The 22,723-nt window shown below is 34.0% G+C and overlaps 1 protein-coding gene across 2 annotated transcripts; it reads left to right on the top strand.

Moving 5' to 3' along the window:
- The first annotated feature begins 17,564 nt into the window (after positions 1–17,564).
- sage (salivary gland-expressed bHLH) lies at positions 17,565–22,559 on the top strand. Of its 2 annotated transcripts, none has more exons than XM_085948187.1 (3): positions 17,565–18,230; positions 19,600–19,732; positions 21,411–22,559. In XM_085948187.1, the coding sequence occupies exons 1-3, from the start codon at positions 17,660–17,662 to the stop codon at positions 21,610–21,612; spliced, it is 906 nt and encodes a 301-aa protein (XP_085804313.1). In that variant the 5' UTR covers positions 17,565–17,659; the 3' UTR covers positions 21,613–22,559. The 2 variants fall into 2 exon arrangements, with proteins under 2 accessions (XP_085804313.1, XP_085804312.1); XM_085948186.1 differs by having other exon boundaries at positions 17,565–18,263; positions 21,411–22,496.
- The last annotated feature ends 164 nt before the right edge of the window (positions 22,560–22,723 follow it).

Below are 22,723 nucleotides of genomic sequence, written 5' to 3'. Positions count from 1 at the left end.
TGGACTTAGTGAATTTGCTTCTCTCATTCTCAGGCTATATTCACAAAATTCTGCGTGCGAAACTGCACTAAGTCATACTCAAAGCAATATTGCAGAAAAGAATTTGCCTTTTATATATATAAAAAAAGTTAAGACCGTCCAAACTTTCAAACTCGATTATCTCAAAACTAGTATTTTTGACTTAATGCTTATTTGCAAAATACCCATGATATCAACTATTTTGCACACAGAATTATATATTATGTTTCTGCACTTTTTTTTATATACTCAGTTTATAATATTATAATTGAATGAATGACATATTATGATTGAATACTTAGATTTTCCATACTAAAAGTTAAGCAGCTTTTTACGCACCTTGTACAGTAGCTACTTCATGGAAAAATATTACATTGTCAGTTTTATAAAAATAGCTGTGCCTTTTACCATTTAATATTAATAAAATCATGTAGTTATATTGTTTTGGAGAACGGTCAATAACATTTACCATTTAAGTATGCCTGTTTTTACACATTCTATATATTGAACATGGATATCAACAACACACTGTTGGGTTTTAAGTTGCATACATTGTAACAGCCACATATACACGACTCCCGTGTCCATTGCGTCACTAGAATTGTGATACATATAAAGCAAGTTTGTAAAAAGAGTTATTTAATTGAAGTGATACCTGGGTCTCATTCACAATTTTGATTCGCTTCGACCCAAGGTTGAGAAATAGACGGTAAGCTGGATGAAAGAGACATCTGTAGTGACTAGTTTTACTAAGGCCATCCGCTCACGAGAATACTCAAAAAAGACGCGACTGAAACTAAAATTCCAGCCAGTATCTAACTAATGTATTTCAATGGCAGCTCATTGACGGCAAGAAAGGAATCTCTCAGTTTCAAAACGTTTGCGACCGAAACCGAAGAGACGCGACATGCTGGTCTCCCAGTCTCTCAGTTTCCAGTCACCCATAAAACAATGATACCAATATCAGTAGATTCGATGAAAAATCATATTTTCTTACCAAAATTGGTAGCACTGAATTGAACTGAACATGCAATAACAAGTCAATACATCGAAAGATAAAGATAGGCGAACTGATTTTTAATTAAAAAAAATGTGGCAGATGTTGAGAAATACTCCTGCCTATATAATTACAGGTTGCCAAAATATTCCTGTAAAAGATATTACAGAAAAAGCTTAGAATGAAGTAGGAAAGACAATGGGTTTTACTTGACAGTTTGAGGTTATGAGATTATTATAAGTGGCTTTCAGTAGTGCCGTGTGCGAAGCATCAGTCATTGGCCAGTTTATGAGTTTATGAGAAGAATCTATTATATGTATCTCCTTTTTAATATTATGGGTTATGCGGCGATTGTATAAAGCTCTACTGAACTGATTGTTTGTGTTAATGAGTTAGATACCAGTGGATTAAAATTACACAAATTTTACACCTATTACGTAGAACGAATTAGCTGCTACCAATATTTTTTAATATACAGTAAAACCTCGTTAATACGAATTCCACGGGACCGAAAATCGAAAAAAAAATTCGAATTACGAATTATGAAATGTATGGGGGGAAAATATTAAAATTTAAAAAAAAAATTTTGATTTTCAACAATATAGTTTACGATTATAGATGTGCCTACCAAATTTCCGGTGCCGTGAGTGTTAATGGGTCATAAAATGTCAGGATTATTTTTATTACCTTAAAATAAGTAATTTATGATGTTTTACGAAAAGTCTGTCACAATTTTCTATGACTCATGAAAAAGTGTACTTTATTACGATTTATTGAATATTTTCATATGCCAGGTGCCTTATGTTATAAATTGTGACATGAAGTCACCCGACGACATGACGTAATTGTGACGTAACCTCAATACACGCATCGAGGCGAGCCGCCGAAGCACACGGCTCACCATAGATATTATTATGCTGAAACACCTATTTGTGTATGGGGACAATGAATAACGCCAGTATTTGAGTAGCGTTAATTTCTCGAATGCTATTATCACTCTGGTAGTACGTCACAATGATGTCATATGACGTCATGTCGAACGGGCGACTTCAACTCGCAAGTTACAACATAAGGCCCCAGGACTCTGAAAAAATTTCGAATTACGAAATTTGAATTAAAAGTATGGTTTTATATATGAAAATAATGTTCAAGTGACAAGTGAGTTTTTTTCGCAAAAATTTCGAATTACGGCGAATTTTGAATTATCCGTGTTCTTATTAACGAGGTTCTACTGTAACATTGATTTTTGAAAATTTACATTACAATAAGAAGTCAATGTTAAAGAATATAATGAAATTATTGATAAGTGATAGGTAACTCAGAAGAGCTTTACACGGCCTAAATAAATAGAAAAATTATTTTATATGCATTATTTTGTATTGTATCTACTTGAAATTATGCAACAACCACTGACGCTATTTCAATGTTTGATAGGTTGAATAAAAGATCTGGATCCCAATTGAGACAGGCAGGTAGGAAGTAGAGGCAGGCTGTGGAGATTCGACATAAATAGTGCACGCTTAACTTTGTCAGTCATATTTTTATTATACAAAGATTTTGCTTTGTAAATCAATTATTATTTTCGCTCCTAAGTGTAGTATAATGAACCTAGGTTACAGTGGCAAAGAGTATAGGTAGGCTGTGGGAATCTGACATAAATACTTCAGTCTATTTTGTTTTCATTGAACTAAGAATACAAATTGCAGATTGTATTGTTAGTTTTTAAAATTCAATTAAGCCTAGCCAAACCAAACTGTAACAGATAAAAAATATTATTCTATCTATAAAATATTCAAAGTTATGTATGATTTAATTGCATAATTTTAGATATTTTATAGATAGACGAGTTTTATTTGACTATTATCTATTATGGCTTGGTTTCACGGGGCTTAAATGAATTTTAAAAACAAACCAACACCGTCTGTAAATTATTGTAGTCTTATTTCAATGAAAACAAATACGAATGACTGACAAAGTTTAGTGTGCACCATTTATAGTGGATCTTAATAGCCTACCTCCACCCTTCGCCGCTGGGACATCCATATGCTCCACTCGGGAGCAAACTTGGTGATTAACAATGACATTAATATGGACGAGTCATCTGGAAAAGAAAATGACACTCACTTTATTGTCGGGTCTGCCGAATGGGATAATCTGTTCTAACGCCATTACAATAAAGGTGATATTGCTATAAATTCCTGATGCTTTTTGTTGGGTCTGCCGAATGGTTCGGTTCGAACGGGTTCGCTCAAATGAACATTGACATTAGAAACACTGCTCTAACGCCATTACAATAAAGGTCATATTGCTATAAATTTCCGATGCGTGATATCGCATAATGGAAATTGCGTGACGTCTACCAATACATGCAAATGCGCGAATTTACTTGCTAGCTACTGTATTGAGTGCGTCGTCCATTAATAATGTCATTGGTGATGAACCAACAATATGTGTGACATGTAATGTATATTAATCCAACGATAACAAATAAGTATGAATGAAAAAGTGTACACAATTTTGTCTTATCGCTCAAAATATCCCGAAACTATTATGGTTTGGTTTAGGCAGGGTTTAATTGATTTTTAAAAACTAACCAATACCATTTGTAAATTGTAGTCTAAGTTCAATAAAAACAAATACGTATGACTAACAAAGTGTAATGTGCACTATTTATGACGGAGCTTAACAGCCTACCACCACCCTTCGCAACTGGGATGTCCATATAGTGGGGTTTATATTTATAGATGTTTACAAAGATTTCTTATTTGGCATTCGTCAAATCATTGGGTCCATGCTCTGGATTAAATACACAGAACAAAATAATTTACATTTTTTTGTCAGAGATTAAACTCTCGACTCGCGGCTTTAAAGACAGCTGCTCGGTAAATTAAGCCACCGCGTGTTAGGTTAGATTAGTTTATTGTATTTCACTGCTAATTTTAACTGCAAGCCAAGTAAATATTACACAATACTTGTTACGTCTTATTAAATACATTTTAAATATAAAATCTTGAATAAAATGACTGCCGATTAAAATTTTTAAAAAGCCCTCTTTTTCCCATAAAATATAAAAACAACGCTCGATCAAAAATACTTTTTTTTATCTGTAACTAGGTTATAAAATTTGGGGTTACATGTAAATTGTACGTATTACATTTTACCATAGCACAGTTCGCCACAGTCATTTCTATAGCACCAAGATGAGAAAAATTTGCATTGTTCTGTATTTCTAATTTAATTACACATACCTTTTCTACTGTCTTTCCTTTGTATTTCTGTAGTTTTTATTACGTATTGTGTTTACAGGAAGCCAGGTGGGAACCGTGCCAATGTTCATAGCCGATATCATGAATTCAAGAATGAAAATCTAACCTAACCTCTAACTTGACCTAACCTAACCTAACAAATAATTCAGTATATTGGCTATTTTCAAAATTTGTTTGCCGCTGTCTTCCTGTAAACCGACAAGAACCGTGTTTTATTTAGACATGAATTGGACGGTCTTTAATATACGACCATATATTTCCGATGCAACATTTCACGGTGAAGTGTAAACTGCATACGTACATATTTCCGGACACGAAAATTTGGACGTTATATTATTTGGAAGATATTATAATTTTATAAATGTATCTATGTTTATAATGTTAAAAAGATTTTTATACGTACTGCAAATGTCATCATTGGGAAAATACAAATAAAAAGCGAATTCTCAAAACATCTGTTTTTTAATTATTGTATGGTAAGTCGGGGCCTAATTTTTACTTTGACAGATTACTGATTGTAAAATAATATGTTTATGTTCAAAATAAAAACATAGTTATATTAGAAAAACACTTTACTATAATATGTAGCAGCAATAGTATTAAAAAATTAACTGGAACAATATAAAAACTAAAAATGCCATCATCTCCCACTTTGTCGGGGGAAGATGCCACAATCTAAAAAAAATTAAGACTTCAGACCGACACCGCACCGCACGTCGATTTGTTTTGTCATGGCGTCGGATGAAAATATTCTTAAATCGTGTAAAGATGACTAAAAAACTTGTACTTAAAAAAGAAAACAAGTCAATGAATATACTATTATTATTAGTAATATAACAATAAACATAACATGAAATGGACGCATTTTGGATTTTTATGAAAAATTATATTTCGTTCGGCACGCGTCATTTGCACAATCCGCGCATCGCCTAGCCACGATCTTTTTAGACCATGCCTCAACTGAAGTATAGCCTTAAGATTTTACATATTACCAATTTTACACTCAATTTGCGACTCAAAATGATAGGGGCAGCATTCTGCATAAGTCTGCAAGACTGAATAAAGGCGGCACTTTACATACCTAGGGACATCGTTGAATTGAACTGGTGTTCTTGCGAATACTGTTCACGGAAATTTGACCACTGACAATATTTATTTTAAATCCAGGTTTTTTCACTATTTATTTGTTTACCTAATAGTTGCTGAATTATTCAGGGATGGATAAAAAGAAAAATTCACCAACATGTTTAATCTGTGTATGTACTGTGAAATCTATTATTTTTTTTTAAATTATAAACGATCACTCCAATCTGTATTAAAAACTTTATTTCTAGCGAAACAAATTTCGATCAATACGCAAATTTAATATTATCTGGTAGGGAATGTCAGGGTGATTAATAATTTTGTTCAATATCATAGTAAGATACCTAATAGCATGGCCCTCGCAAGGAGTGGGCTGACAGTGCTCTAGCCTGGGGGCCCTACGTGGCGGGTCGACCTGATAAGTGGGATAAACACAATAAAAATGTGCCCTAATGGGGAAAAAGTCGCCTACGGCGTTATTTTAGTCTTAACATTTTAAAATGTCTAGTTGTGTGATGCAATTTTTGATTACTGTGACGTGTCGATATTCGACAACTCCACAATTAAAGTGGATTTATTCAACAATACAAAAAAATCGCTAAAAATACACCGAAAACCCTTAATTTTACCTGAAACAACATTTAGAAAACGATTCTGTAAAAAGTCCCACTGCCTTTAACCCTAGCGATGGGTAGGGGGGCCCGCCAAATATCCTGGCCTGGGGGCCCGCTTCAAGACGTGCAGAGAGTGTTGCCAACCGTACTATAATTATAGTACAATACTATAATTTTAAAGGATTCGAGCCGAAAAATATTCCTGTACTATATTTTTTTTTACAGAAATTCTATAATCTTTACGCCTTTGTACTATAATCAGCATATAAAATATGGCAACACTGCGTGGGGACCATGCCTAATAGTTTTTAGAACAATCTTAGGCAATTGTCTGGGTATGGTATGGACACTATTACAATTGTTTTGAAACAAAGTATTTGTTAATTATTCTACAGTTTTTAAGTTAATGATATTGACAGCTATTTCGGGCTATAAACTCATTTTCAGATACAATAGATACCTACCTACTAGATACAATACAATTATCACTGAATGGCCTAAGGCAAGGTGACGCTCTGGCATGCCTTCTTTTCAATATTGCGCTAGAAAAGGCGATACGGGATGCAAAGATTGATGCCCGTGGCAGCGGCACGATATTTACTAAGCCTGTGCAGCTGCTGGCGTATGCCGATGATATTGACATCATTGCCATATCAGAATTGGCGCTGAAAAAGGCATTCACAGCACTAGAAGCCTCTGCCAAAAGAATGGGTTTACAAATAAACGAGTCAAAAACTAAATACATGCCTGTCTATGTCACACCACGAGAAGTCGCACCAAAGTTAGATATTGGTGCATACAAGTTTGATACGGTCGACAGTTTCATATACCTTGGATCTCTTGTAACTCGACATAATGATATTACAGAAGAAATCAACAAGAGAATCATGTCTGCGAATAAATGCTACTTTGGTCTGTTAAGACATTTTAAGTCCCGCTTACTATCTCGTCGAACTAAAAGCACTCTTTACAAAACACTTGTAAAGCCAGTGCTCACCTACGCATTGGAAACCTGGACATTAACTCTGCGAAATGAACGAGCCCTGAACATCTTCGAAAGAAAAATTCTCCGCCGTATATATGGACCGATCAGGGATGGCACCAATTGGAGGAGAAGATATAATGCTGAGCTCTACGGACTGTACGAAGATTGCAGCGCAGTTCAATCAATTAAGATTGGGAGACTGCGATGGCTAGGTCATGTGCACCGTATGAATGACAATGAACCGGCAAAGAGAGTGATGTCCAGCAATCCAATAGGACGTAGAAGAAGAGGGAGGCCAAAGATTCGCTGGTTAGATGGAGCTGCCAGTGACTGCCGTATTCTGGGGGTACCAAATTGGAAAGCGGCCACACTGGATAGAGACAGGTGGAGGGAGCTGTTGGAGGAGGCCAGGACCCACACCGGGTTGTCGCGCCCCTGATGATGAGATACAATACAATAGATATATTATTCGAAGTTAGTTGCCGCTTGAAATAACAATATCAATAACCCAAGAGTTGAAGAATATTAATAAAAGCTTTGTTTCAAAACCATTCGATTTTTTAAAATGTTCCTATTTAAAAAATATTTATCAAATCCCTGCCTGTGTTACTTTTAACAAAACTATTAGACTATTTAAATCAATTGATTTCATAAAATTAAAATTACGTACGAACATAATTATAATAATGTATTTATTTTAATACTTAAGTCATTATTTTTTGTAGTAGAGGGAAATTGACATATTACTGAATTAAATTATCTGTAGGTACTTAATCGGATTATTAAAATACTCCTCGAATTTCATAATAATTATCACCTGCACCGTATAAACTATAAAAGGTATGAAATAGGTCCACTATACAATGAGAAAGAATCAAATATTGTGAAGGTAGGTATTGGCCACTCACCAGTGGCGTCGCAATAAATTTTAGCGTCCTTTTTAAAAGAAATTAGTTCTGTTTTAATTAAATTAACCCATCTTCAGAAGTTACGTCGATTTTTCACCATTGTTGAACTACGAGTATAAATACAAACTACTCGAATTGGGTTAATTAGATAATATAACATCTAGATACTGAAATGTTTTTTAATTTATAGCTATTTGGTTGTTTTATATGAATTCGTAAGTACTTACACGTGCGCTTGCTGTGCTAAAGTGTCCGCTTCTGAAGCCGGGGGTCGCGAGTTCGAATGACAACCATATTATTATCTCGTAATAAAAAAAGTTGATTGTACAAAGTTCCTGGGGATTCTGAGCTCAGTTTGATTGATTGACCAACACCAAAATATGTAGCATGAGTGGCGGTTTTAGGTACGCTAAAGCTCGAGGCACCGACAAGTTTGTAGGCCCCGTCCAAAAAATTGGTCTGTGGGTATTAAAATATAATAATTTTATATGTATATTTTATGGTTATATCGTCATGATATGATTCATTTTTTACATTCAGTTTGGTATTTCCTGATGAAGCAATCGCTTCATCTGCTAAATAGAAAAGAAGAAGAGCCATACAACTTTATCAATAGTAGATCTAATGGGTATCTATTCGAATTAGATACATTAATGGCGTCCTTTGGCTACAGCGTATTTTGGCCATATGTGATATCGTGTCCGGAAACTTGTAAGCATGCAGTTCTCCATATCACACTTCACCATGAAATGTTTTTTGGAAATATGTATATGCCGTCCCAACCTCTTTGGGTCATATAGTACTGACATAAAAATCATGTCTTAATAAAATACGGTTCTTGTCGGTTTACATAATATTACAGAAAGCCGGAAGCAAACAAATTTTGAAAATAGCTGATGTACTGGATTATTTGTCAGGTTAAGTTAGGTTTACATTCTTGAATTCATGAATTTTGCCAAAATCGGCTATGAAAATTGAATTAATGTTCATATTGAATCCAATCAAATATTGGAGCAGTGCTCGAAATAGAAAATCTTACGAACCGGAGCGCTGAATAATCATTCAAAAATATCAAATTATGTTAAATATTTTTCGGATATCATAAGGGCGATATGCCTAATAATCAGGGTTTCATTTATACTTGAAGGGGCTCTGCGCTAATACACATTACCCCCCCCCCCCCATACAACATTAAAATGTAGTTTTTTTTAAATGGGTACACTACTCATTTTTGCTAAATCACTTATTTTTCGTCACTTTTCTTAGAATTGGGCTCTTGTCTTCAAAATTCTAGAAGCTCGTACATTTGTGTATTCCTTCGTTGCAATGTTTTTTTGCGATTTCAAATTATTTTTCAGGTTCCGGAGACCTACTAATTTAAGGTCCTGGACCTGTATTCCCTTTAGCCCTTTTTGTAAACACATCTGAAATCCGAACAGCCTATATTATATTATAAACTTTGTAGGACTAATCATTAATAAATAATACACACATTATGTCAGCGCCGCAGGCGAATTTTTTTCCCACGAATCAGTTACATGCAATATTATCTCAATAACATGAAACGGAACGCAATTTTTAAAGAATCCACGAGCCGGAACGGTATCTTTTAGAATTTCACGAACAGGAGCGGCGCTCCGGTGCGTTCCGGTCTATTTCGAGCCCTGTATTGGAGACCGTATACCAGTGGCGAAGGGTCGAGGTAGGCTGTTAAGATCTGTCATGAATAGTGCACAATAAACTTTGTCAGTTATTCGCATATGTTTTCATTGAAGTAAGACTACAATTTACATATGGTGTTGGTTAGGTTTTAAAATTCAATTGAATCCTGCGAAACCAAGCCATGATGATAATAGTCAAAAAATACTCATCTATCTATAAAATATCTAAAATTATGCAATTCAATCATACATAACTTTGGATATTAATTCATTGATAAAATAATATTTTGTGTATACTATTATAATTTGGTTTAGGCAGAGCTTAAGTAATTAAAAAAAATGAACTAACAATATGTTTAATATAAATAAATAAGTATGAATGAAAAAGTGTGCACAATTTTGTTGTGTCGCCCAAAGTCTACCAAAACTATTATGGTTTGGCTTAGGTAGGGTTTAATTGATTTTTAAAAACTAACCAACCCCATCTGTAAATTGTAGTATTAGTTCAATAAAAACAAATACGTATGACTAACAAAGTGTAATGTGCACTATTTATGACGGAGCTTAACAGCCTACCACCACCCTTCGCAACTGGGATGTCCATATAGTGGGGTTTATATTTATAGATGTTTACAAAGATTTCTTATTTGGCATTCGTCAAATCATTGGGTCCATGCTCTGGATTAAATACACAGAACAAAATAATTTACATTTTTTTGTCAGAGATTAAACTCTCGACTCGCGGCTTTAAAGACAGCTGCTCGGTAAATTAAGCCACCGCGTGTTAGGTTAGGTTAGTTTATTGTATTTCACTGCTAATTTTAACTGCAAGCCAACTCAATATTACACAATACTTGTTTCGTCTTATTAAATACATTTTAAATATAAAATCTTGAATAAAATGACTGCCGATTAAAATTTTTAAAAAGCCCTCTTTTTCCCATAAAATATAAAAACAACGCTCGATCAAAAATACTTTTTTTTATCTGTAACTTGGTTATAAAATTTGGGGTTACATGTAAATTGTACGTATTACATTTTACCATAGCACAGTTCGCCACAGTCATTTCTATAGCACCAAGATGAGAAAAATTTGCATTGTTCTGTATTTCTAATTTAATTACACATACCTTTTCTACTGTCTTTCCTTTGTATTTCTGTAGTTTTTATTACGTATTGTGTTAGTAAGTGTTTTAGGTACAATTCGGTTTACAGGAAACCAGGTGGGAACCGTGCCAATGTTCATAGCCGATATCATGAATTCAAGAATGAAAATCTAACCTAACCTCTAACTTGACCTAACCTAACCTAACAAATAATTCAGTATATTGGCTATTTTCAAAATTTGTTTGCCGCTGTCTTCCTGTAAACCGACAAGAACCGTGTTTTATTTAGACATGAATTGGACGGTCTTTAATATACGACCATATATTTCCGATGCAACATTTCACGGTGAAGTGTGAACTGCGTACGTACATATTTCCGGACACGAAAATTTGGACGTTATATTATTTGGAAGATATTATAATTTTATAAATGTATCTATGTTTATAATGTTAAAAAGATTTTTATACGTACTGCAAATGTCATCATTGGGAAAATACAAATAAAAAGCGAATTCTCAAAACAGCTGTTTTTTAATTATTGTATGGTAAGTCGGGGCCTAATTTTTACTTTGACAGATTACTGATTGTAAAATAATATGTTTATGTTCAAAATAAAAACATAGTTATATTAGAAAAACACTTTACTATAATATGTAGCAGCAATAGTATTAAAAAATTAACTGGAACAATATAAAAACTAAAAATGCCATCATCTCCCACTTTGTCGGGGGAAGATGCCACAATCTAAAAAAAATTAAGACTTCAGACCGACACCGCACCGCACGTCGATTTGTTTTGTCATGGCGTCGGATGAAAATATTCTTAAATCGTGTAAAGATGACTAAAAAACTTGTACTTAAAAAAGAAAACAAGTCAATGAATATACTATTATTATTAGTAATATAACAATAAACATAACATGAAATGGACGCATTTTGGATTTTTATGAAAAATTATATTTCGTTCGGCACGCGTCATTTGCACAATCCGCGCATCGCCTAGCCACGATCTTTTTAGACCATGCCTCAACTGAAGTATAGCCTTAAGATTTTACATATTACCAATTTTACACTCAATTTGCGACTCAAAATGATAGGGGCAGCATTCTGCATAAGTCTGCAAGACTGAATAAAGGCGGCACTTTACATACCTAGGGACATCATTGAATTGAACTGGTGTTCTTGCGAATACTGTTCACGGAAATTTGACCACTGACAATATTTATTTTAAATCCAGGTTTTTTCACTATTTATTTGTTTACCTAATAGTTGCTGAATTATTCAGGGATGGATAAAAAGAAAAATTCACCAACATGTTTAATCTGTGTATGTACTGTGAAATCTATTATTTTTTTTTAAATTATAAACGATCACTCCAATCTGTATTAAAAACTTTATTTCTAGCGAAACAAATTTCGATCAATACGCAAATTTAATATTATCTGGTAGGGAATGTCAGGGTGATTAATAATTTTGTTCAATATCATAGTAAGATACCTAATAGCATGGCCCTCGCAAGGAGTGGGCTGACAGTGCTCTAGCCTGGGGGCCCTACGTGGCGGGTCGACCTGATAAGTGGGATAAACACAATAAAAATGTGCCCTAATGGGGAAAAAGTCGCCTACGGCGTTATTTTAGTCTTAACATTTTAAAATGTCTAGTTGTGTGATGCAATTTTTGATTACTGTGACGTGTCGATATTCGACAACTCCACAATTAAAGTGGATTTATTCAACAATACAAAAAAATCGCTAAAAATACACCGAAAACCCTTAATTTTACCTGAAACAACATTTAGAAAACGATTCTGTAAAAAGTCCCACTGCCTTTAACCCTAGCGATGGGTAGGGGGGCCCGCCAAATATCCTGGCCTGGGGGCCCGCTTCAAGACGTGCAGAGAGTGTTGCCAACCGTACTATAATTATAGTACAATACTATAATTTTAAAGGATTCGAGCCGAAAAATATTCCTGTACTATATTTTTTTTACAGAAATTCTATAATCTTTACGCCTTTGTACTATAATCAGCATATAAAATATGGCAACACTGCGTGGGGACCATGCCTAATAGTTTTTAGAACAATCTTAGGCAATTGTCTGGGTATGGTATGGACACTATTACAATTGTTTTGAAACAAAGTATTTGTTAATTATTCTACAGTTTTTAAGTTAATGATATTGACAGCTATTTCGGGCTATAAACTCATTTTCAGATACAATAGATACCTACCTACTAGATACAATACAATTATCACTGAATGGCCTAAGGCAAGGTGACGCTCTGGCATGCCTTCTTTTCAATATTGCGCTAGAAAAGGCGATACGGGATGCAAAGATTGATGCCCGTGGCAGCGGCACGATATTTACTAAGCCTGTGCAGCTGCTGGCGTATGCCGATGATATTGACATCATTGCCATATCAGAATTGGCGCTGAAAAAGGCATTCACAGCACTAGAAGCCTCTGCCAAAAGAATGGGTTTACAAATAAACGAGTCAAAAACTAAATACATGCCTGTCTATGTCACACCACGAGAAGTCGCACCAAAGTTAGATATTGGTGCATACAAGTTTGATACGGTCGACAGTTTCATATACCTTGGATCTCTTGTAACTCGACATAATGATATTACAGAAGAAATCAACAAGAGAATCATGTCTGCGAATAAATGCTACTTTGGTCTGTTAAGACATTTTAAGTCCCGCTTACTATCTCGTCGAACTAAAAGCACTCTTTACAAAACACTTGTAAAGCCAGTGCTCACCTACGCATCGGAAACCTGGACATTAACTCTGCGAAATGAACGAGCCCTGAACATCTTCGAAAGAAAAATTCTCCGCCGTATATATGGACCGATCAGGGATGGCACCAATTGGAGGAGAAGATATAATGCTGAGCTCTACGGACTGTACGAAGATTGCAGCGCAGTTCAATCAATTAAGATTGGGAGACTGCGATGGCTAGGTCATGTGCACCGTATGAATGACAATGAACCGGCAAAGAGAGTGATGTCCAGCAATCCAATAGGACTTAGAAGAAGAGGGAGGCCAAAGATTCGCTGGTTAGATGGAGCTGCCAGTGACTGCCGTATTCTGGGGGTACCAAATTGGAAAGCGGCCACACTGGATAGAGACAGGTGGAGGGAGCTGTTGGAGGAGGCCAGGACCCACACCGGGTTGTCGCGCCCCTGATGATGATGATGAGATACAATACAATAGATATATTATTCGAAGTTAGTTGCCGCTTGAAATAACAATATCAATAACCCAAGAGTTGAAGAATATTAATAAAAGCTTTGTTTCAAAACCATTCGATTTTTTAAAATGTTCCTATTTAAAAAATATTTATCAAATCCCTGCCTGTGTTACTTTTAACAAAACTATTAGACTATTTAAATCAATTGATTTCATAAAATTAAAATTACGTACGAACATAATTATAATAATGTATTTATTTTAATACTTAAGTCATTATTTTTTGTAGTAGAGGGAAATTGACATATTACTGAATTAAATTATCTGTAGGTACTTAATCGGATTATTAAAATACTCCTCGAATTTCATAATAATTATCACCTGCACCGTATAAACTATAAAAGGTATGAAATAGGTCCACTATACAATGAGAAAGAATCAAATATTGTGAAGGTAGGTATTGGCCACTCACCAGTGGCGTCGCAATAAATTTTAGCGTCCGTTTTAAAAGAAATTAGTTCTGTTTTAATTAAATTAACCCATCTTCAGAAGTTACGTCGATTTTTCACCATTGTTGAACTACGAGTACAAACACAAACTACTCGAATTGGGTTAATTAGATAATATAACATCTAGATACTGAAATGTTTTTTAATTTATAGCTATTTGGTTGTTTTATATGAATTCGTAAGTACTTACACGTGCGCTTGCTGTGCTAAAGTGTCCGCTTCTGAAGTTGGGGGTCGCGCGTTCGAATGACAACCATATTATTATCTCGTAATAAAAAAAGTTGATTGTGCAAAGTTCCTGGGGATTCTGAGCTCAGTTTGATTGATTGACCAACACCAAAATATGTAGCATGAGTGGAGGTTTTAGGTACGCGAAAGCTCGAGGCACCGACAAGTTTGTAGGCCCCGTCCAAAAAATTGGTCTGTGGGTATTAAAATATAATAATTTTATATGTATATTTTATGGTTATATTGTCATGATATGATTTATTTTTTACATTCAGTTTGGTATTTCCTGATGAAGCAATCGCTTCATCTCCTAAATAGAAAAGAAGAATAGCCATACATCTTTATCAATAGAAGATCTAATGGGTATCTATTCGAATTAGATAAATTAATAGCGTCCTTCGGCTACAGCGTATTTTGGCCATATGTGATATCGTGTCCGGAAACTTGTAAGTATGCAGTTCTCCATATCACACTTCATCATGAAATGTTTTTTGGAAATATGTATATAATATGCCGTCCCAACCTCTTTGGGTCGTATAGTACTGACATAAAATTCATGTCTTAATAAAATACGGTTCTTGTCGGCTTACATAATATCAGTGGCGAAGGGTGACTTTTTGAAAGAGGTAGGCTGTGGTAGTAACCATGCATGTCAGATATATTTGCGGGAAATAAGAAGATAACCCAATATGAATAGGTACGCTAAAACGTAGAAATTTCAAAAGCTTAATTGGTTTGTTATAATTAGTTCATAAAACTAAGCAATTAGCTTGAATTACTTATGTATTTTCCTAAACATTTATAAACGTAACATACGCTCAAAATATATTACCTATCATGTATGAAAATATCCGTTGTTGTATATGTATTATGTTCCATAACAATTTATAACTTGACCCGTAAAACTAGACATTTTAAAATACTTCTATATTTAAAACACAGACTTAGGTAGGTACAATATCAGATATCTAAATTGTCTAACGAGTGAACTAATGAATAAATAAAAATCACGAGATAAATTATTTTATATTTTTATCAATACATATTTATGTGATTTAATGGCATAGAAATTATTTTTTTAAATTATCTTTTTATTAATTATTTTGAATAAATGCGCTCTCGCGACGCAAGCGCTAACGAAACAGCTTGCACATTTGTATGCGGGACGCCAGACATTTTGAAATTATGAGAAAAAAACTTCATATTGAAAAACTTGTCGATTAACGCAAAAATAATCCTATACAATATGTGAAGTGAAACGCGGCGTGTTTTATTTTTTTAAACTTTCAAGATATGCCATAGATGGTGCTTATTGAAATATGGGAAAAGATCGTAAAATTATGACAATTAAACGATAAATGTCTTTGGGGCATATTGAATATATTATTATTTGTGATTATATAAATAGTTAATATGAAAATAAAACTATTTTTCTTAAGAAGGTAGGCTTTAAATAATCGCCTAGTATGGAGTCTTCGCCACTGCATAATATTACAGAAAGCCGGAAGCAAACAAATTTTGAAAATAGCTGATATACTGGATTATTTGTTAGGTTAAATTAGGTTTACATTCTTGAATTCATGAATTTTGCCAAAATCGGCTATGAAAATTGAATTAATGTTCATATTGAATCCAATCAAATATTGGAGACCGTATACCAGTGGCGAAGGGTCGAGGTAGGCTGTTAAGATCCGTCATGAATAGTGCACACTAAACTTTGTCAGTTATTCGCATATGTTTTCATTGAAGTAAGACTACAATTTACAAATGGTGTTGGTTAGGTTTTAAAATTCAATTGAATCCTGCGAAACCAAGCCATAATAGATAATAGTCAAAAAATACTCATCTATCTATAAAATATCTAAAATTATGCAATTCAATCATACATAACTTTGGATATTAATTCATTGATAAAATCATATTTTGTATATATTATTGTAATTTGGTTTAGGCAGAGCTTAAGTAATTAAAAAAAATGAACTAACAATATGTTTAATATAAATAAATAAGTATGAATGAAAAAGTGTGCACAATTTTGTTGTGTCGCCCAAAGTCTACCAAAACTATTATGGCTTGGCTTAGGTAGGGTTTAATTGATTTTTAAAAACTAACCAACCCCATCTGTAAATTGTAGTATCAGTTCAATAAAAACAAATACGTATGACTATCAATGTTCAATGTGCACTATTAATGTCGGACCTTAACAGCCTACCTCCACCCGTCGCAACTGGGATGTCCATATAGTGGGGTTTATATTTACAGACGTTTACAAAGATTTGTTATTTGGCATTCGTCCAACCATCGGGACCATGCTCTGGATTAAATACACAGAACAAAATAATATGCAGTTTTTTTGTCAGAGATTAAACTCTCGACTCTCGACTCGCGGCTTCAAAGACAGGTGGTCGGTTAATTAAGCCACCGCGTTTTAGGTTATAGTTCGAAGATATCTTCTTGGCTACGTTAAAACTGTGAAATAACATGCTCCGCCCATTTTTAACCGCACTTCCATTATAAACTAACTCCCATTTAGTAGACAACAACGCCTAGAAGCGTAGCCAAGAAGATGTTTTCGCACATTAGGTTAGTTTATTGCATTTCACTGCTAATTCTAACTGCAAGCCAACTCAATATTACACAATACTTGTTTTGTCCTATTAAATATATCTCTTTCCGATAAAAAGCTCACGGTGAAATGTTTTACGTATAATTTACAGTATATCGGCGCCCCTGCTATTGGGCAGTGACATAGGAGGTAAATATTACTCTACAAAGGGTCTCCTTTTCATTGTATCAAAAAGATGAATACATTTCACAATGCGAGCGGATGTTTGGTACGCTTCAAACTCACCTGCATTAATTCCGACAATCCGACGACATGTCGTATCATTTTTCTAACAAACACTTGTGTATACATTTCTTAATCAAACAGAGACAATTTTATTATTATTCGATCCACAACATTAAAAACCCAAATCGAAATAATGAATTCCAATCAGTCCGTGACTAAAAACCACGCGTGCTACACAAGAAACGCCATCCCTGAATGTATTTTTGTCTTTGTGTTGATAGTGTTCAATGATTAATCAGAAATGAGTAATTCTTCATCTTACAGTGAGCTTTATATAGACGATACCGTTCCTTTAGTGGAAGTTTGCACCACGAATTATCCTCGTAGAGTGTCTGAAAGTTTCGACGCAGATCCGAACAACGCGGAAGAAAATGACGACAAGATCATCCTTGAAATAGGTGGACCAGAATCCAAAGACAGTTCTATGCCGACATTTTACCATAAGAAATACGATAAGACATCGCCACATCAACGAGTATTCAGAAGTGACAGTCCATCGAATGGATCCAGGTCTCAACATTACGATTCAAGAGACAGAGTTTATGAAGACCACGAAATTAACAGAGAAGAAAATCTACAAGACATGCACGAAAATAATGACGATGCTTATCATTTAAGTTTTGATCTGTCGTGTGAAGCAGCAAAGAAGGATTTGTCTGGAGATTATGGCTTGGAGTATAGGCCTCAGGGTTTCGGGTGTCTGGAGAAGATGACCAGTCCGGTTCCTGTGAGGATGGGCATGGCGACGGAGCACGCCATCGTGAGGGTCGACAACTTGTCTTGGAGGGAGAGGGCGCTTCAGCTGGAGAGAGGTTGCTCTCTTCAACTATTTACGACCCCATATGGTGATATTAAATTGAAAACAGTTCATTTTGTACATTAAAATTATTAAATTGATTATTTATCGTTTTCAATATAGAATTTGAGAATGGTATATCATTTTCACGTGAAATTAAATAATCCAAAATAGTTTCAGCAACTTGACGTGTTCTTTAGATTTCACTGTTTCGAATTAATTGTTCACGTATTAATTAAAAGTCTTAGAAGAATCAAATCCATTTCACTACAGTTCTAGTAATCGAGTACCTACTGTTGTAAAAAGTATTCGGAAATTGGAAGCAATATGTACCTACAGTTAATATTTTTAATAGTAAATGCCGTCGTATTTTTTTAAATATTTTCTTTCATAAATGTGAAGAACTGTAATCACAAAATATGGTTACATGTAAATTGTACGTAAAACATTTCACCGTGGCACAGTTCGCCGTGAACTTTCTTATCGGAAAGAGAATATAACCATATAATATACGGTCTCCATTTTTATTAGATTCAATATGAACATTAATTCAATTTTCATGGCTGATTTTGGCAAAATTCATGAATTCAAGAATGAAAACCTAATCTAACCAAACAAATAATCCAGTATATCAGCTATTTTCAAAATTAGTTCGCTGCTCGCTTCCTGTAAAGTGTAAACAGACAAGAACCGTGATTTATTTAGATTTGAATTTTATGTCAGTACCTACTATACGACCCAATGAGGTTGGACGGTCTTTAATATACTGCCATATATTTCCGATAGAACATTTCACGGTGAAGTGTGATACGGCGAACTGCATACTTATAAGTTTACGGAAACGACAAAATATAGCCAAATATTCAGAAAGATCAACGCATAGAATCTAGCCAACGTTAGTTAATACTGTATAATCGAATCCATGAAACTGATTTTCCTCGCTATAGGTATACCTATTAGATTTTCAATACGGTTCAGTTTCACTAGTTAAGTATTTTAAATATTGTTTAATATATCTTACATTATGTCCGGAAAATATAGTCGCGTTTAAAAAGATGCAGGAAAAAATAACAAATATAATTTTGCTCCTCAGAGCCAGTGTCATGTGTACGATTTTGCAGAAAATTAGACAGATTTTGTATCTAAAGTATCATGTGTCATTCAGAGCCAATGACAAAATGTCACTGTTCAGAGCCAATTCAACTGAATCTATTAGTAATGTAATAATATAACCCTGAAATTCCATAGACAGGAAGTGGCTGAAAAATCTTAAATTGCGTTTTCTTGAAGGCGTTAATTTTACATACTGTACATTGGCTCTCACGTAATGCGAATAATAATTTTAATGAATTCATATAAATGTAATATTTTATTGTTTATAACAGAGTACAAGAAGTCAGCCTGCGACAGGGAGAGAACCCGAATGAGAGACATGAACAAAGCTTTCGATTTGCTGCGATCAAAGCTTCCAGTAACAAAGCCTTCGAAGAAAAAATACTCCAAGATTGAATGCCTCAGGTGATAAGTATATTTTCGTTTGATTGAGACGATATAATTTTTTTTATTGACCTTCTGAATATTTTTAGCGATTTATTTTGCAGGAAGTCTTGTATAAAAGCTATAAATAATCATATTCGTAAAAAAAATAATAAAGTATTATTTGCGGCTGGTGAACCTCGACCTCGCTTGTCTGTTATTCAAGCCAACTGGATTCCGGGCTCCTGGAAGGCCGCTAAATACTATATATTCCATAGACTATAGAGTGTATACGGCGGAGCTGCTGGATGCTGGTATGACCTGGAATGGTGCCAGAAGACTGGCGAGCAACAGGGATTCTTGGAGAAGCCGCGTGGTGTCCATATATACCAACTAAGGGGCGAATATGGCTGAAGATTCCAATAACTGTATTAGTTGTTATCAGGGATTGAAATTCCAGGCAGAATTTTCTTCCCGGGATTTAGGATTTAACGATCCAATCCCGGGGTTCACGGACAATATTCTCCGTATGCGATTCATTCACCGTACAATATTGTATCGGAAATATATCGCCGTATATTAAAGACCCAACCTCTTTGGGTCGTATAGTACTGGCATAAAATTAATGTCTAAATAAAACACGGTTCTTGTCGGCTTACACTTTACAGGAAGCCAGCAGCAAACAAATTTTGAAAATAGCCGATATACTGGATTATTTGTTAGGTTAGGTTAGGTTAGGTTTTCATTCTTAAATTCATAAATTTTGTCGAAATCAGCCATGAACATTGATTTCTTTTATTTTGTTAACTGTAAATTCATGGTGGAACTGCATTGTATTGTTGTTTAATTTAATAAAACGCATTTTTTTGTAGTATTTATTCCACTTTTAATCAATAAATTAGGACCGGTTTCGTCCGCCTCAGAGAGACATTTGCAACTGAATACATTTTTTTAAAACAATATTTATCAAACAGTTGTGTTGTGATGATAAACTCTGTTTTAATTTGTATTTCTTATACAAGACAGTAAGTTTTGCCGTACTGGCTTCTTTAACTTCTTTTATTTTGTTAACTGTTAATTCATGTTCATGAATTCATGAATTGACAGTAACCGGTCCTAATTTATTGATTAAAAGTGGAATAAGTACTACAAAAAAATGCGTTTTATTAAATTAAACAACAATACATGAAAATTGAATTAATGTTCATATTGAATCTATTAAAATTGGAGCCATCTACAATTTACATGTAACCCAATACACTGCGAGGGCAATTCTTCGTGTTTTTTTTATAAAAAGATTATTATGAAGATATAAAGAAAAGATTTTATTAATGGAAATGGCGTTTAGGTGGTTTTAAAAAAAGTATCAAAATAGTTTTATCTTTATTTAGTCACGTAAAAAAGTTGCTGGTCCCGTAATATCGCAAAAATAAAAATGGAGGTATCTACTATGTTTTATGCAAGATGTTTTTTTCAGATAATCTTAAAATAATCTTCAAGCTTCAAACTCAACTTTTACGATGTCAAAAATTTGCATGACGTGATAAAAATCATGTAAATTAGATCTATCCCATACATTAATATTCAATTAAAATTTATTCAATTTATATTATGTTTATTAACATCATACTAAAACTACGATAAATAGTATAAAAAGTGAGCGTTTAATATCTCGAAAAGATTAAATTTTGTAGTTAAATATTTGATTCGTATATTCCAGGATAGCCATATGCTACATCAGGCACTTGCAGTACATGGTGTCGGCGCCTCCAGCTGCGAACATGGGTGGAAATGCCTGGCCGGAAAGTGGAAACTCTGGTGCAATAAGACGACGGACGCCCAGGACACGAGCCGCCCCCATTCAACCACAACCCTTACCTACGTACCACGAACAATACGGCAATACTTACGCTTACCTTTAACACTAAATTAATATAATGTAACAAATCAGGGTTACAATCAATTTTGTTTTTCTACTTATTTAGAAACCGTTATATTGTCAGGTACATATTTTTTTTATATTCTTTAAAATTCTAGTTATTTTCTATCATTATTGTATTGATTATAAAAATAGATCCAGTTTCGTTTGCTTGCAAAATTGGGTTACACTAGGAAGATAGTAGGGGAGACCGAGGTGGGTTGACACAATTTTTACATTTTTGGTCATAACTCATTTTAAACACGAAGACTATTAAAATGTACTTTTTGGACAGCATATTTCATCCTTTACTTGAATTTAAAAGCCGTACAGTAGAAATTAATTACTTATTAGTGAACAATTCATTTTAATAAAGAAAGCATACCTCTATGGTTTAATTAAACCCAACCCAAAGTAAGTTGAAATAGCAAGTAAGGTGGGTTGAAACATAAAATTGTATATATATTTACATCATGATATAAGGCTTTTTAACCGGAAAACTGTTTTAATTATTTTCTGCACTTCTTTGATATCCATTAACGTAGTACATAAATCAATTAACTAATTAACATAACAGTCAAAACAATTCTATGCGACAAAAAAAAAATATATTTCTAGTTCAAATGAAAATCTGCTCTAGTCATAGTCTACCAACACCTAAATGAGTCGCCTGCACTGCCACAAGAATCTGATATCAGAATACATACATATTAATGACCATCTCGCATAACTATAAATAAATTGTATGTAATATTCATAACCGAGGTGAGTTGAAACAAAGTAAGATTTCAACTTACCTCGGTTATAAAAATAACGATTTTGAATTTAAAATCAAATGATATCGTAAAAAATATTGTACTTTGTGACGAAATAAAGTTATAAATATAATAAATATTTAAATTTAATTAAATTAAATATATATAAATTATAAAACTGAAATAATTATGCTACAAAAATATTAAAGTCGCATTACTAAATACTTTACCAACAGGTCGGTGCACTTGTCAAAATGTTGAGATAACGTCGTTGTGTCAACTGACCTTTGTGTCAACCCACCTCGGTCTCCCCTAAGTGAGTTTTAACGCCGTCAGTATAATATGTTATATAATTTTATT

This window comes from Rhyacophila brunnea, unplaced genomic scaffold, assembly GCF_057557595.1.
Source record: "Rhyacophila brunnea isolate RB1 unplaced genomic scaffold, BYU_Rbru_1.0 scaffold_20, whole genome shotgun sequence".
NCBI classification, from domain to species: Eukaryota; Metazoa; Arthropoda; class Insecta; order Trichoptera; family Rhyacophilidae; genus Rhyacophila; species Rhyacophila brunnea.
This window is presented reverse-complemented; position numbering and strand designations above follow the sequence as displayed.